This window comes from Tachysurus fulvidraco, chromosome 3, assembly GCF_022655615.1.
Source record: "Tachysurus fulvidraco isolate hzauxx_2018 chromosome 3, HZAU_PFXX_2.0, whole genome shotgun sequence".
Taxonomy (NCBI): Eukaryota; Metazoa; Chordata; class Actinopteri; order Siluriformes; family Bagridae; genus Tachysurus; species Tachysurus fulvidraco.
This window is the reverse complement of record NC_062520.1, coordinates 18,604,949-18,621,105: the sequence shown is the minus strand read 5'-3', so window position 1 is coordinate 18,621,105 and position 16,157 is coordinate 18,604,949. Positions and strand designations below refer to the sequence as shown.

Genomic DNA, 16,157 nt, shown 5'->3' with positions numbered 1-16,157 from the left:
ATTCTAGAAAGGAAATATGCAAACAGTGAGAAAACTCTGGCTGTGTGATGGAAGCTTCTCATGATGGAAAGGCCAACTCTGGTGCATCAAACAGCCCTTTTATCCTTTTTTTTATCCTTTTTCTGCTTTGCATTTAATGATTTTGTTTTTGTTTCGGTTTTCTGACATCTCTGTTGCTGCCAGGATGGGGTTTCATGTCATTTCCTTGACCACTACCGACTTGGTGACAAGCTGTGTCAAAAGCGGCAAGAAGCAGAAAGCACAATTTTCTATGCTTAAACAACCAAACACTCATATTTATTGTTTTATAACTGTGCAGAAGCAATCCAAAAATGGCATGTGATATTCCATCTTCATACAAATTCCTAAGAACAAATAAATTGTACTACACCAACCACTAAAATTCTATATAATACACCAAGCGACCTTCATCAATATTAAAGTGGTTGCAGTAATGTCTGACAAGTACTGATTACTTTCTGCTTTTGACAAAAATCTCTCATATTCTTCACCTAAACCATGTGGAAAAATGTGTTATGGTCTGATAAGACCAACTCCAAAAGGTATGTACTAATAATATTAAAAACATTATAATTCTATAATTCCTAAAAAGTTTAGTTTAGTGCAAAAAAAGGACATTACCAAAAGAACAACAGAAGTGCAGCATGGTGGTGGCAGCAACATGCTTTAGGGCTGCTAGAAAAGGAGCATTTTTCAAGGTAGAAAGAATGACTATGTACCATAGGCAGTGGCACAGAGGGGCCAGCAGGTGCTTCAGCATCCCCAAGAAAGAATAAAGCTCCCCACCGCACCCCCAAACATTTTTTTCTTAAAGCAATAATATAACAACAGTGTTCTAATTAATAATTTAAAACAAAATGAAATGAAGTAAAAACATTTACTTATTACGTGTGAATAACATAACTGTCATGACGCGAGAATAAAAGCGGACCCAAACGCAGGATGGCAAAAATAACAGGGTTTAATAACAAAGGACATGAAACCACACATGGACTAGAGACAGGACAAAGACAACAGTTGATTCCGTGCTGCACAAGGCAATGCGGCACAGTTAAATACAAAAAGACAATGAGACACGATTAGGAACAGGTGTGAAGACAGGGAGGGGCAGTCGAAGGCGGGGCAGACACGTGACGAAGAACGTAACCAAAAGGCACATGGCCAACAGTCCAGGCTGAGTCCTGACAGTAACGTCACGAAACATGAGTTGCAGCTATGTTGGCATAGGCGTAATATCATTACAATTTATTTAAAAAATGGAGCGGATTCTTGTACCAAATAAGTGACCTGGTAATTCTAATTCAGATTTTGCTTCTAGAGAATATGAGAACATAAACATACCTTAGCTTGAGTTATAGAAAGGTTCAGATTTTGATTGTTGGATTGTTGCACGAAACTGCAACTTAGATATGGATGCTGAACGCATCATTGATAAATTTGCCGTCAATCACATGTCCTGATTTGAGACTTCAAGTAGTAAGTGGTGTTATTTGGTAACAACCTGTTGCTATAGGTGTTTTAATGTGTATAAGCAAATTTGTTAAAAAGATTGTTTAATTTTGTTATTTGAGTACCTCTTCAATTTCATAAAATTATGAAAAAATTTAAGCTGCACTTTCCTGGTGGTTCGAGACCCAAATCGTAACTGGTAACTATTATTAATTAGTATCTGGTAAATATAACCTCAGTGCTATAGGTGTTCATTGTATTGCCATTGCCTGAAATTCAATTTAATGTCTATGCAAAATCATTTAATTTTGTAATCTGAGTGCTTCTTTAATTTCATAAAATAAAAAAAAAAAAAAAAGATTAAAAACATATTGCAATATTTTGCAAATATTATTTGTAATGGCTCAGCTCCCTCTGTAAATAAACGTGTGCCTTCAGCACCTGCATTTAAAATTCTCTGGCGCTGCCCCTGATAAGAATAGCTACCGATACCATAGGTGTTTAGTAATTATATATACAATTCAACAAATGAATGCCTTAATCAAAAGTGTTCATGTAGAGCAAGACCTGAGTTCAATAAATAAATAAATAAAGCAGACTGTGCCCTTGTAATCTGGATTGAGAGTGTTTTAGTATTGCCAAGTGAAAAGGACCCATGCTGATAGACTCCCCCAAAAAGACCGAGTGATGGAATAAACTCGAAAGCTGATTTAACTAAGTATTAGTTTTGGGTTATGCACATTTATAGTGGATGTAAAAAGTCTACACAACCCTGTTAAAATGGCAGCTTTTTATTGTGTAAAAAAATGAAACAAAGATAAATCATGTAACCAATAAATTAAAGTGTTAACAATAAGAATCATTTTCGGGGGAAATGAAAAATAAAAAATGTACAGTAACCTGGTTGCATAAGTGTACACACCATTTTATAATTAGAAATGTGGCAGTATTCAAAATCAATATTCAACATTCAACATTGAAACTCGTGTTAAATAATAATTAGTATATTCCTTCTATCAGTTACATTGACTCGACTGAATCAGTTAATAAACTCAAATAATGTACAGCTGTTCCTGTAGAAAATGTCTGACATCTTTTTGGTAACATCCGACTGAAAAGGCCACAAAGCAGGCATGGGATCTCATTGTTGAAAAATATCAATTAGGGGAGCATTAGAAAAAACATACCACTCATTGAATATAACATGGAAAGTGTAGAGACAATAATCAATGGAGAAATGGAGAAAATATTGCACAACAGTGACATTACTAACAACAGGTCATCCCCCTAAACCTGATGAGAAGACCAGAACAGTCAGGGGAGGCTGCCAAGAGGACTACAGCAACAGAAAAAGAATTGCAATAATTTCTAGCGAGTACTGGTTGCTCTTTACATGTGACATGTATTCTTTATATGTCTGGGCTACATTCAAGGCTGGCATTACCGAAGCCATTTTAAACCAAAAAATCCACCCAAGCCTGGTTAAAGTTAGCAAAAAAAAAAAAAGCCCAATCTCCCAGAACCATGTGGAATAATGTGTCATGATCTGATGAAACCAAGTTAAACGTTTTGCCCATGAAAACACAGCACATCATTAAAAGAACACCATCCCCACATTGAACCATGGCGGTGGCAGCATCATGCTTTTAAGGCTGCCCTTTTTGCTGTGCTAAAATCTAAAGGTGCATCAGCTAAGTATTAGTTTCTCTGGTGTGTGCATTACGCAAACAGCTGATCTTTTACCTTTTCCCCCCCTAAAATGATTCTTATTGTATTTCCAGTTCTAAAGGATCTAATCCTTTACAACACAAAAACCTCTATTCCCATATAGATAAATAGATAAATATACAGATAAATAGTTACATACAAAAAAAGACAAACATAAAATACAGCTAAGGCTGTAATTGATTTTATGAACAGTGATGTTTTGGTGCTTTGTAATATTCATAATGTCACTGCAAAAAAAAAAAAAAAAAAGATGTTCTCAATCTTCTAAGAATAAACGCTACATTAATCCTAGTGCATGGAAATTTGAGTCTGAAGGAAAAACTATTTACAAGCAGCTAAAGAAATCATTTATGGGTTATTAATTTCTGTTAATGCTCCAATTGAATGCAATGTTATAGAAAAGGTACATCATTAAGACCTTCATGCAAAACCCTTCTCAGGAGTGAAGACCCATTAGTAGGTATTTGTGGTTGCTCTATTTATCATACTTGTCTTCATACTTTCCCAACACAATAAAGTTTGATTTCATGAAGTGGAGTGCCCAGAGAGAATCATTTACCTCAGGCATGACTACACCTCCTCCGTGACTGCATTACTAAACGAGTGACAATGATTATTACACTGATATTCAGAATTTTTACAAGATCCTTGAGGATCGACATATTCCCGTTTCCATCAATAAGAAATACTTTCTTTCTATATTTAATGAAATATGGTAATTCTCTAGAAGAGGAAAGTAGTTGGCCAGGGCAGGTATGGTAATCACTAATTCACCATGTAATAATGTAGAGACATCCACCTCATTCAATCATGCTGTACATATGTTTTTTCAGCAGCTAAGCTAAGCTTTTTTATCGTTAAGCCTAAATATTCAAGTGTAGTGTATACACAAGTAGCTTAGTAGTCTCTCAGCACACACACTAACTGACAAGTCATGTTCTTAGTCAGAGAGCGTTAGCTCCTTCAGCTTGCGTCTCAGTATGTATGAGGTGCAGAGTGAGGTGTGTTGGTCGTACCTGCCCGCAGGCGAGTCCCATACCCCTCTCTCCCATTCCATGAGGGCAGGATAAATTCAGCTCCAGGGCATCAGCTCCAGAAGCCTGTTCAAGGGTCATATTTATGCAAACGTTACTGCAATATAGTCAATGAATTCATGTTTTTCCATATGCAAGTCTCACCAGTGTAATATGAATCATGCAAACTACTAAAAAAACAACACTCTAGTGATTCAGTTTATTAATCATGTCCAAAAAAGCTTCTTCTTCAGAGGAGGTGTATTCCAATGAGAGATACAAAACAACAGTGACTGAAGCATTAGGACTAAAATAGATCAGACAAGTGATAACTGTTCCACAAGGATGTGCAGGAGATGCTGTTCTCTATGTAGACTAGTGGAGTGGGGCATAGAAAGTGGCTGAGCAGGAAAGGCGTTTGACAGGCAATTACATATCCGTAGGGGCTTTAAACCACATCACATGCAGGATTTAAACAATTACAAAAGCTCCACAAACCTGCCAGAGTGATTCCGGCTGTAGATTTATGATTTTCCGCAGACTGACAGCCATTAGAGGGAGAAAAGAAGAATAAGTATTTTAGACTTATAAAGTGCAGAGGAGCAAGTGGCAGGATGAAGCCATTTATCATAGTCAGTTGGAGAGAGGAGGAAGCATGGCAGCCCTGGATTAGGCTCCAGATTTCATGGTCAATTAGGGCCAAATGCAGGTACAAAATGGACACAATGCACCGTGATCCCAAAGCCAATTATCAATAATGTTTAATTTCACCCAGCTTCCTTTAAGCCCTTTATAGACAGGGCAAGAGACAGGAGGTGGCTGCCTCCCATTCCCATTTTCTAACACAACAAAAGGCCAATATACACAATGAATTAAGCACACTATCATCGCTGATCACAATAAGCAGCTTTAATAGGGAAGAGCGCAGGAAAACTGTTTGTCGTTGCCGGTTTAAAAGAAAATGACAGTGGAAAGGTGTTTAAAATGTAGCAAAACAATACAGAGAAAAGCTGGTGAGCTGGGCTGGCGAGTTTGAGGAGTTTCTGTCCTTTATATACTTCATCCTCATAAACATTCCTTAGGGAGAACAAAACAGGAAAGATAGAAACACAGAAATAGACAATGATAGAGACAGAAAGGAGATGAAGGGGCATACAAAGAGCATGAAAAGATCAAGAGGCTTAGTGCCATAGCTCCACACCTCTTATCCTAATCCCAAACAGACACAGAATTACACACACACACACACACACACACACACACACACACACACACACACACACACACACACACACACACACACACTCCACTGTCACCCACATTTTAGTACAAACATCCTCTATGATTATGATCTATACTATCTTCCTGCTGACTATAAGTTCATATAACATACATACAAAGGCAGCTTTTTTTTCTCTGCATGAATAGAACAAGAAAAATGAGACAGGTTGAAAGAACAGATGCATTTAAACCATGCACAGGATATAAATACCCTGTAATGATCATTTTAAAATCCAGGATGCAAGCACTAAATGAAAAACTCATACATACATGTAGACTATTCTTTCAAAACTGGTATTCGACACATTAAACTGGGATGTATTTCAAATCACACTGTGTTTTTTCGAGAATGAGTGAACATGACACTTAAGAGGGAACTTCATGTAGGTCCTAATATTGTAAAACCTCTCAAACAGCAGTGACATGTCTGGTGCAAAAGCACCATCAGTTGTTTATTCTCTTGTTCACAGTCATTTTAAACAAGAGAGCAATCCAAAGTATACACTCCACAAAAGAGCTATGGGTTCGCAGCAGTTATTTATCTGCACTGACACTGCTTTTGACTTGCGCTCTCAGCTCCCAACTTGATAAGACAGGATCACCTATCCCTGTCATACACTTTAGATCATGATGGTTGGTTTGATCTGGGATATCAGGGGCACAACAGCAAAAGGGAACGGACGTACACATACTTACTCCAACATGGAGAAGTTATGTTATACGAGATACTAGATATGTTCGAACAACAGCAGAGAAGTCGGCTATGACTGAAAGACAGTCTAGATCAAAGTCAAGCCTGTAACGTAAGATTTTGAGTGACAGCATTTCTGAACTCACCTTTTCACCATGTTCTGGCTTTTCACACACATCCTCTACTCAGTAGGTTGTAACCTGGCACAGTATTTCAGGAAAAAAAGACCTGTTCATATTTACTAGATTTCTATCCATGAATTCGCCTCTTTTCTGCTGTGGTTGATCACATGCATTTATGTAAAGCATCTGAAGGCAGCTCATAGGTCCAGAGACAAGCTACAAGGCTAAAGACAATGAGGATGAAAACAGAATGATTAAAGATGGGTGAAGATGTGTAGAATCTGGTGTGTAGAGTCTGATGTGTTGAATTTGATGTATAGAGTCTGATGTGTAGAGTCTGGTGTACAGAATTTGATGTGTAGAGTCTGGTTTGTAGAGTTTGATGTGTAGAGTCTGGTTTGTAGGGTCTGGTGTGTAGAGTTTGATGTGTAGGGTCTGGTGTGTAGAGTTTGATGTGTAGGGTCTGGTGTGTAGAGTTTGATGTGTAGGGTCTGGTGTGTAGAGTTTGATGTGTAGGGTCTGGCGTGTAGAGTTTGATGTGTAGGGTCTGGCGTGTAGAGTCTGATGTGTAGAGTTTGATGTGTAGGGTCTGGTGTGTAGAGTTTGATGTGTAGAGTTTGATGTGTAGGGTCTGGTGTGTAGAGTCTGGTGTGTAGAGTTTGATGTGTAGAGTTTGATGTGTAGGGTCTGGTGTGTAGAGTTTGATGTGTAGGGTCTGGTGTGTAGAGTTTGATGTGTAGAGTCTGGTGTGTAGAGTTTGATGTGTAGGGTCTGGTGTGTAGAGTTTGATGTGTAGGGTCTGGTGTGTAGAGTCTGGTGTGTAGAGTTTGATGTGTAAAGTCTGATGTGTAGAGTTTTAGGTGTAGAGTTTTAGGTGTAGAGTTTGATGTGTAAGGTCAGGTGTGTAGAGTTTGATGTGTAGAGTTTGATGTGTAGGGTCTGGTGTGTAGAGTCTGGTGTGTAGAGTTTGATGTGTAGAGTCTGGTGTGTAGAGTTTTAGGTGTAGAGTTTGATGTGTAGAGTTTGATGTGTAGAGTCTGGTTTGTAGGGTCTGGTGTGTAGAGTTTGATGTGTAGGGTCTGGAGTGTAGAGTCTGGAGTGTAGAGTCTGATGTGTAGAGTTTGATGTGTAGGGTCTGGTGTGTAGAGTCTGGTGTGTAGAGTTTGATGTGTAGGGTCTGGTGTGTAGAGTTTGATGTGTAAGGTCAGGTGTGTAGAGTTTGATGTGTAGGGTCTGGTGTGTAGAGTTTGATGTGTAGGGTCTGGTGTGTAGAGTTTGATGTGTAGAGTCTGGTGTGTAGAGTTTGATGTGTAGGGTCTGGTGTGTAGAGTCTGGTGTGTAGAGTTTGATGTGTAGAGTCTGGTGTGTAGAGTTTTAGGTGTAGAGTTTTAGGTGTAGAGTTTGATGTGTAAGGTCAGGTGTGTAGAGTTTGATGTGTAGGGTCTGGTGTGTAGAGTTTGATGTGTAGGGTCTGGTGTGTAGAGTTTGATGTGCAGAGTCTGGTGTGTAGAGTTTGATGTGTAGGGTCTGGTGTGTAGAGTTTGATGGGTAGGGTCTGGCGTGTAGAGTTTGATGTGTAGGGTCTGGTGTGTAGAGTCTGGTGTGTAGAGTTTGATGTGTAGAGTCTGGTGTGTAGAGTTTTAGGTGTAGAGTTTTAGGTGTAGAGTTTGATGTGTAAGGTCAGGTGTGTAGAGTTTGATGTGTAGAGTTTGATGTGTAGGGTCTGGTGTGTAGAGGTTGATGTGTAGAGTCTGATGTGTAGATTTCAGCAATCTTGCTAAAATAGTAACCCGAAGCACCAGCAGTAAGGCAAAAAAGATAATATAACCACATCAAACTATAGGGTTTACATCCCTGCACTAAATACGAATGATTTAAGAATTAAAAGGTAACTCTGTTTGCTATTCAGTCATGTTGGGTCGTTATCAACAACACTGTAATCAGGGAATTTCATGCAACTGGACTGTTACAAGTTTTAGTCGAATACGTCTACACTAGTTGATTATCAGCATTACTGTTTGACACACAACCCAGATGAAATGTCATATTCCTATTTTGGTTCACAACTTTAAAATAAAAATAAAGTACGAACAGGTTATGGAGAGACTGTGACATCTAGGAATTACAGCTTCTAGCTCATGGTTATGATGCAATATTTCTCTATCAGGCAGAAATTTGTGTGGAGGGAGCAGTAATGGGGGGCAGTTGAAAGTAGAAAATGATTTACTTTACTCTGACACGTTGGTGAAGGGAGAGAAAGGGGAAAAGGAGAACAAAAAACTTTTAAGTAGTATCCTTGGGCAAGCCACAGTATTAAGTGTTCCCTTCCAGAATTTTCAAAGTGAAAATTAATGGTTGAATCTCCTTGAGAATGGCGTTACCATGGAAACCGGGCTTTTATTTCATATTTGCCGGCAGAGGTAACTAAACAGTCTGCTATAGATGTGATGAAAACAATGAATTCAGTTCTGAACACACACTACAAGCAACAAAAAAGGAAGCACCAAAGACATATTCCGTTCTTTTTTTCCTCACGTCCCCTATTTTATGAAGTGGATCTGCCAACCTGCTTTTCCACTTAGAAATATTCCAAAGTGGTAGAAAGACGGTCTCCAGGACACATGTGGAGCTAGGTTGGGATTAGGGTTAGGATTAAGTTAAGGAATTGGAAGCTTGGCTACACTAAACTAATACAATGAACTCGGACAAGCTTAGATCAGTGGACTGCTTGGTTTATGAATGTCCGATATGCAAAAGGTACCTGACAGCAATGCAGAGAGGTGTAGAGGAGGAGGGAGACAGCACTAACCAGATGTCCATCTTTCCAGACTGAAAGGGGGGTGTGGGGTGGATGAGCTTGACAGGTCTGGTTTAATGAGGTCCAACAGAGAGCGAGAGCGTCAATGAAATCAATACCAAAATTAACACATTGACATGTGGGCCTGTTTACTTTCTGACATTTTCTGTGCACAATTAAGCACCAAAGATATGTAAGTCAACACTGATTAATTCGAGGGGCCACTGGACTGCCTCGGTCTATTTCCATTCAAAATATCAGCTCCAAGTTTACTTGTGAGTTGCAATGTGTGTGTCTGTGTGTGCTCCGTTGTGCATGTGTGTGTGTGTGTGTGTCTGCTGAGGGTTCCCTTTGACTGACACCAGGAAAGGACACGGGCTAAAAAGCTCCTGCTCACAGATGGAAGAGCCGGAAAAGCCTGGCCTGAAGATGCCCTGCTTTCCTGCCCAGCTTTCTTCCTCTCTCTCCTCCTTCAGCACCTCCCTCTTTCTCTCTCTGGCATCTGTCTCAGCCTCTTGGCAGAGACAAACCAGTTGGGTCTTATAAACATTTGCCTAAATGTAGCATGCTTCAGATCCAAGATTAATTGCCAGTGATTCAATATTTGGGGTGTTTATGCAATAACCGTGAATGTTGCTTTTGCAGTTTGGAAAGGTGTGGTACATCACACTTTTCTCCTCTCTTCCCAAGCAATAGTTATGCAGGCAGTGTTATCAAAAGAGGCAAATTATCAGCAGGGAAGGGGGTATAATTTCACAACTGTGTGCATTGGTAAATTATCATAACAAAGACTCACCTCTGCCATTTTGGCAAGCTCAGTCCAATCATCTTTGTTGTAGCTGCACATTATGCTGGAAATGATAATCTATGGCAGAGAGAGAGAGAGAAAGAAAGAGAGAGAGAGAGAGAGAAAGAGAAAGAGAGAGAGAGAGATTAGAGTGACATACAGTCTTACAATTTGCAGCTCCATTTTATCGTTGCCGACTGGCTCCATTGTTGTGTGTATACACGTTTATACTTCTCGGTTTGTTTCAACACATTCTAAACTGCGGCTGAAACAGGCCACTCGATCGTCCTTTTTTCCCTACAAAGTCTCAAAATCAATATATATAATTTACAAGATTTGTTATCAGAACAAATCTACAGGCATGCTGGCATTATTAAAACAATAAAAACATCATAGAGAGGGTATTAACTAAGAGCCTCTATGCTACGGCTGGATTAGCCTGTGCCATTTTCATTTCTCTTTCCCCTGACACACTACTGTATAAGACAAACATAAAAACATGTAGTGGGGGACCAGCTTCTTAATATTGCTTCCCGGGTTTAAGTAATCACAGCTAGGGAAAAAAAAAAAGCTTTCACATAATTTACAAACACTCACATAACACACAATTCATGCTGTATGTCTCGTCCACAGGACACCATTCTCTCGGCAAGAAGAAGACACTGTTTGCGTTTGTTTACAGTGTTAAATAATACATAGCTGTGTTTCAGTACCTATGTAAATCTGCTGCAAGTCTTGTACGCTATTATTTAATTAGATCTTAAATCCGTTCTCATCAATTGACCATGACTTAGCAGTGATGAGGAGAAGATGCCAAAAGGACAAAAAGTGTGGCACTAACAAAAGATATATCCATGGATACCAAAAGAAAGAAAACAGATTTCAAAGGAGGATATTAAACTCTGAGGATTTGCTCTCCCCTAGGACAAATTTCCGCTAGATATAAATCTCTGGGGCATTAGGCTCCCCCAAAAGCACTGCACAGTTAGGAACTAAGTATAGCCCACCTACACAAGAGCAGAAAATATTGGCAAGTTTTCGAGGGCAAATAAAGTTAAGCAGCCTGACATTTACTGCTCAGATTTACCAAACAACCTTGACATATAAGCGATATTTGATACACCCTCAAATAGTCTTTGGTAATATTAATGTAAAGCCCAGGAAAGCAGGGAGATACAGAAGTGTTGCTGGAGATGATGGAGATTACGAGTGAGTTTCATTTTGGGTGCCATGCAGGCAACACTGTATTCTGTTTTGATTTTAGCCTGACCTTTGACCACTTTAACTTCACATTATGGGAAAGAGGTCCTTGAAATGGCAGCGAGGCATCCTTTTTTCCGGTTTATTAAAGACAATCGGGGGTAAAAGTGCCGTCAGACAGGCAGAGCGAGTTAAAGGCAGCAGGAAGTGTGGAGGCTGTGAGAGGAGCAGGATTACCTTGTTATCAGCTCAATAACCCTGTGCCTAGCTCTTGCCTCAGAACGCACGGCACACTGTAACAAAGCGTCTCCATGGAGATCAGTCACCTCGAGCCTGTCACTCGGCCAGCACATAAGAACGTTTCAGAGCGTTTTTGCCCCTCCTTCACGCCATGCAGCAGCCATTCCCCTCGTAATGGGTGGAAAATTTGAAGCATTGATGATGACAATCACAGCAATTTGTCCATAAGCTCTGACCTGCAAGGGCTGAAGCTGCAGTTTAGACAAGGTTTGAAGGCAGGCTGTGGAATAAAAAAGCCTTGGTTATGTGTGTGAGTGTTGTGAGCATGTGTGTGTGGGTGCGTGTGTGTGCGTGTGTGTGTGTGTTTTTGCGCACAGAGGCTCCAGGGGCAGGGCAGCCTGAATAACCTTTTCTGCTCGCAAATGGAAATCATCCAAATATGATTTTCTTTCAAATACATGTGTTTCACCATGTTCCCATAAACAAATCTCATTCAGCCATCCATTCACACACACACACATTCACACTCTTTTGTAGAAATATGATTCTATTCATGCTGCAGGAAAGATGTACAGTATTGTGGATCCTTGTAACAAAGAGCTGAGGAGAGCTACTGTCTGTTCTCTCCTTACACACATTTCAGATTTTTATTTCATCTTCCTCACAAAAGCTGCAGGACTGAATGCCGGACCTTACTTCTGATAGTGCTCGCTCTGATTGCAGCCAGAAAGTCTCCAGCAAATCAATTAATCCTTTGATATTTCTTGAGAAGAGGAAAATAAAACCGGGTTTAGAAATGAACAATTGAGTTGTCATTTTTGTAATTTCAGCCAACATATGCTGCTCCGTCTGTACAAATATGAAATAGAGGCGAAAAGCTGAGCTATGGACTCGCTCCACACCATAAACATTTGTGTTTCATTAACAAACATGAGCATTCCGTTGCTGTGAATAATAAAAGGGACAATGAGGAATTAATACGGAAATCATGTTCAAACAGTATGATTTAAAATGAACTAAATCACAGACAGAACACAATCAGTCCCTCGTGTGAGAACATCAGGAAACCAAGAACAACATAAAGAATAGCTCAGGTTTGGAGGTTAGGACAGTTTCATATCTACCGTATTTTACACTGCCTGGCCATAAAAAATCTCACTGTTTGGATTTAAATAAGCAAACACTTATGGAGTCAGTGACTGAATCATTACTGCACTGATTAATATGTTTGATCTCCAGCAATTCTTTTAAACCTACTGATGCAATGTGTGACTTCTCATTTCTTAACCCTTTTTTTTTTTTTTTTACCAGCACCCTAGCACTCCATTCGTCCATCAGAATGGAAACCGAGTTGGATTTCAGTGTGAGATACTTTTACCTCTGTTTGGATAACTTTACACTGAATTTGCACTGTACATGCAGTGTTCTGATGTTGGGTTGCTTTAGTTTGTCAGGTTGAGGCTCAGCAACATTATGTGGCAATAAAAAAAAAGTCAGCTGAGAACCTATTTTACATTTCCACGAATGTTCTTTTCTTCACAGAAGGCACAGGCACGAATAAGGGCGTCTACCAAATGTCATAAAAAAAAGGCATATTAAAAGATGACAATGCCAGGATTCATAGTGTTTTATGGCGCATGAGACATCGTCTTCACATATAGGTTAGCCACCATAGAGTCCAGACCTTAACCCCATTGAAAGTCTTAGGGATGTGTTTGAGAAGACATTACAGTTTATCTCTGACGTAAATAAACGTCATGATGTTGCGTAAGGTCGTCAAACGATGCCACGACAAATGTGTGCTGTAATCAAAGTTTAAGGTGGTGTAATACAATACGAGAATGTGCAAATTATTTATTTATTTATTGTTTTTAGGACAAGGCAGTGTATTTACAGTAACAGCGCTTATAAACCTCACTTCCTTTCAACAGCGGTTTACCTAACCAACAAGAAATGCACGTTATAATGTGATCAGGCCTGAACAGAATGTTATACGATTGTAAAGCTGTTAGAGGCAGCATGTGTGGATTTTCAGATGATCTAATACGGTTACAGTTAAAAAAAAAAAAACAGGCAAATTTTATTCACATCATACGTAAATGCTTTTTGCTCCGATAACAATAATCTGAACAGAGTTGTCAGACAAAATGAGGAAAAAAGGTTAAATAAATTTTTCATGTAAAAAATTAATGTGAACTGCTAAAAAAATTAGAAATCTGTCTCTCTCTCTCTCTCACACACACACACACACACACACACACACACACACATCACAGACAGAACTTTGAAAGACAGAAGCAAAGAGATGAGTCAAAAAAAGAGAAATCATTAAAACACTGACAGTTTCACTCAGAAAAGTAAAGCATTTTTGAAAGAGTGCTATTGTACTAGTAAAATGTGCAGCAACTTCATATCTCAATAAGGTTAATTAAGTTTACTTGATTAATTTTGCCTTGTTACAATTAATGATAAATGCAAATTTATTATTGTAATTATTATAAGAAACCGTTAAGTTGCTCACCAAATGTCAAATGATATTATTAATAGCTTTTCTAATAAAATTATGACAAATCTTCTAATTGATAAGCCACATTTAAGCAGATGAACCCTTTTTTACCAGTAAGTAATAGACTTATCAGTCATTTTCAATCAGTAAAAACAAATGAATTATTTTACTGTACACTGCTGGCTTTCAGTGTTAGACATCTGCATGAGAGAAAAAAAGAACTAACCCTAGTAGGTTATTTAAATCCAACAAACACTACGGAGTGAAAAGAAAATCCATGCTGAACATGGACATGAGGAAACTGAATTAATCAATAAATTTCAATTCACTTATAACTGTCGGTTTTTCACAGTACTGATCAAGTTACTCTGGCATTTGGAGAATCTTTCCGAAGTAAGTCAAATGCTCCAGCTATAGCCGAAGGTGTTGTTTTAGCAGCACATCATCGGGGAGTATAAAGACAAGAACAACGATATGATCAAAAGCCACAACCATTAAATTATGTAAAATCATAGCAAGTTCCAGGCTGGCTATTTCAGCAGCTCCCTCCTGGGGGGTTACAAGCAGCACTCAAATGTTAGTGCGACAGTTTAAACGGATAATGCATAAATCTAAATGGTTCAGTTCTTTAGTTGACCTTTGAAAGCTGTGGGCACCAGGGAAGTTAGAAAGGTTGAACAGAGTTCTATGCTAATGGAAAGGTAAAAATTGAGAGAGATATTTGAGAGAAGATGGCTACAGGAAAGCTGCCCTGTTCTGGTTTTAACACAGGTGTCTCGCAGCACATGGGGTGCAGAACTTGAAGGAATAATAATAAATAAAAAAAAGCGGAAATATCAGCACCAAAGATCCTGCCAAGATGATCGTTTGAACTCACTAATGATCCAAGCTGTAATTTCCATGAGAATGAATACAGAGAGATAACAGGAGCAATAGTGCTAATAACAGCATTCGCTAAGCCATATAAATCATCCGACCAAAAACAAGCAATTCCTTTATCGGTCTCAATGAACCTGGAAAAAAATGATGCCAGAAAATAAGAACTGTGATAAATCAATAAATAAATAAAATACACAGGAGATAAATGTGCTAATGTTTCATTATTCCAGTCCGCTCTGTTATTTCTTCAAGCTTCACCCCGGACTCTGGAGAAAACAAAAATACCAGATGTAGAAGCATAAAAAATGTCAAGCATTTTTTTATTTTTTTTATTTTACCATTTTTGCTTCCTGGCCTCTCAGAAATTTCTACAGGGCTTGAAGAAAAATGATATTTCTTAAACTGTTTATATCTTACAACTTCCTAACTGTCTTCCATTTATAAACACTAGATTTGAAATGAAATTGATCCAGCTATAATTGTTTTCCTATTGTCAGAATAGCACCTAAAATCCCCAGTGTTGAATAAACATAGTGCAACAGTGCTCCTGTCCATCCAACTGGATACAAATGAAAGCTACAAGAATTCCACTTGGGTATATGTGACATCGTGGCTTATCTGTGTCTGCAGTAGCGTCTGTTTCATTAGATTTCCTGTAGTGAAAGGGTTGCTTACATTGTGAGGGAAGTCTGCCTTAAGCTCGGACACACTCTGGCACCAGTAGGCTGCGGTTTTCTCGCTGATTAGCTCGATGTTGAGGAAGGAACCCTGGCCTGGGCCAAACATCGGACCTGATGTGGTTCCGCGCACGATTCGTGGAGACACGTTGGTCACCAGGTCCTGAACAGAGCACAAAGAGCAGAGCACTGAGACATTTCAGAAACAACAGATTTAAGGCTTTGTGATCTAATCTTTTAAAACATGAAATCTTCCACTTCATTACTGCACTATGATCCTGAATACAGGAAGTATTTACCCAATATAAATACATATTTAACAATAGATTGTATATTACTGTGATTTTTTTTTTTTTTTGTAGATTTTTCATTGGATTAATTTATTTTTTTTAAATATTTGAATTGTTATTTTTTAATTGTTGTGTCTTTTGCAGTCTTCTCGGTCTGGTCACTCTTGGAAAAGTAACGTAATCTCAATGAGTTTTTTTTTTTTACATTGATTAAATAAAGATTAGCTATGTACCGAAGCAAAATCAAATGAAAAAGTCCAGAAATAATAAAAAACAGAAATAAAACTAGCAGGTAAGAAGGAAAAAGTAAGAGCACTGAATCATAGCACATCAGCTGGTTTGAGAGATGATTACAATCTATTTACTGGACTCTCCGTTGACGTCATTGATTACAGCACAAACGCAACAACATGTCTAAAAAACCAACATAAACCTTCAGAATGTTTAACTTTTATGTGGTGGAAAAGCTTATGTGC

The 16,157-nt window shown here is 38.7% G+C and overlaps 1 protein-coding gene across 5 annotated transcripts in view; it reads right to left on the bottom strand.

The window, feature by feature from the left end:
• dpyda.1 (dihydropyrimidine dehydrogenase a, tandem duplicate 1) overlaps positions 1-16,157 on the bottom strand; it is a 127,208-nt gene that overhangs the window by 37,642 nt on the left and 73,409 nt on the right. For 3 of the 5 annotated variants that reach the window (XR_007140073.1, XM_027149414.2, XM_047810773.1), the window contains 3 exons: positions 15,390-15,554; positions 9,899-9,967; positions 4,215-4,298 (listed from right to left, as the gene is read on the bottom strand). Coding sequence is in view for 4 of the 5 variants with exons in the window: in XM_027149414.2 (XP_027005215.2) it covers positions 4,215-4,298; positions 9,899-9,967; positions 15,390-15,554 (318 nt within the window). In the remaining variant the exon portion in view is untranslated. Of the gene's footprint in view, positions 1-4,214; positions 4,299-9,006; positions 9,172-9,898; positions 9,968-13,173; positions 14,981-15,389; positions 15,555-16,157 lie in introns of those variants that run through there. The other 2 variants (XM_047810774.1, XM_047810775.1) reach the window with 2 other exon arrangements.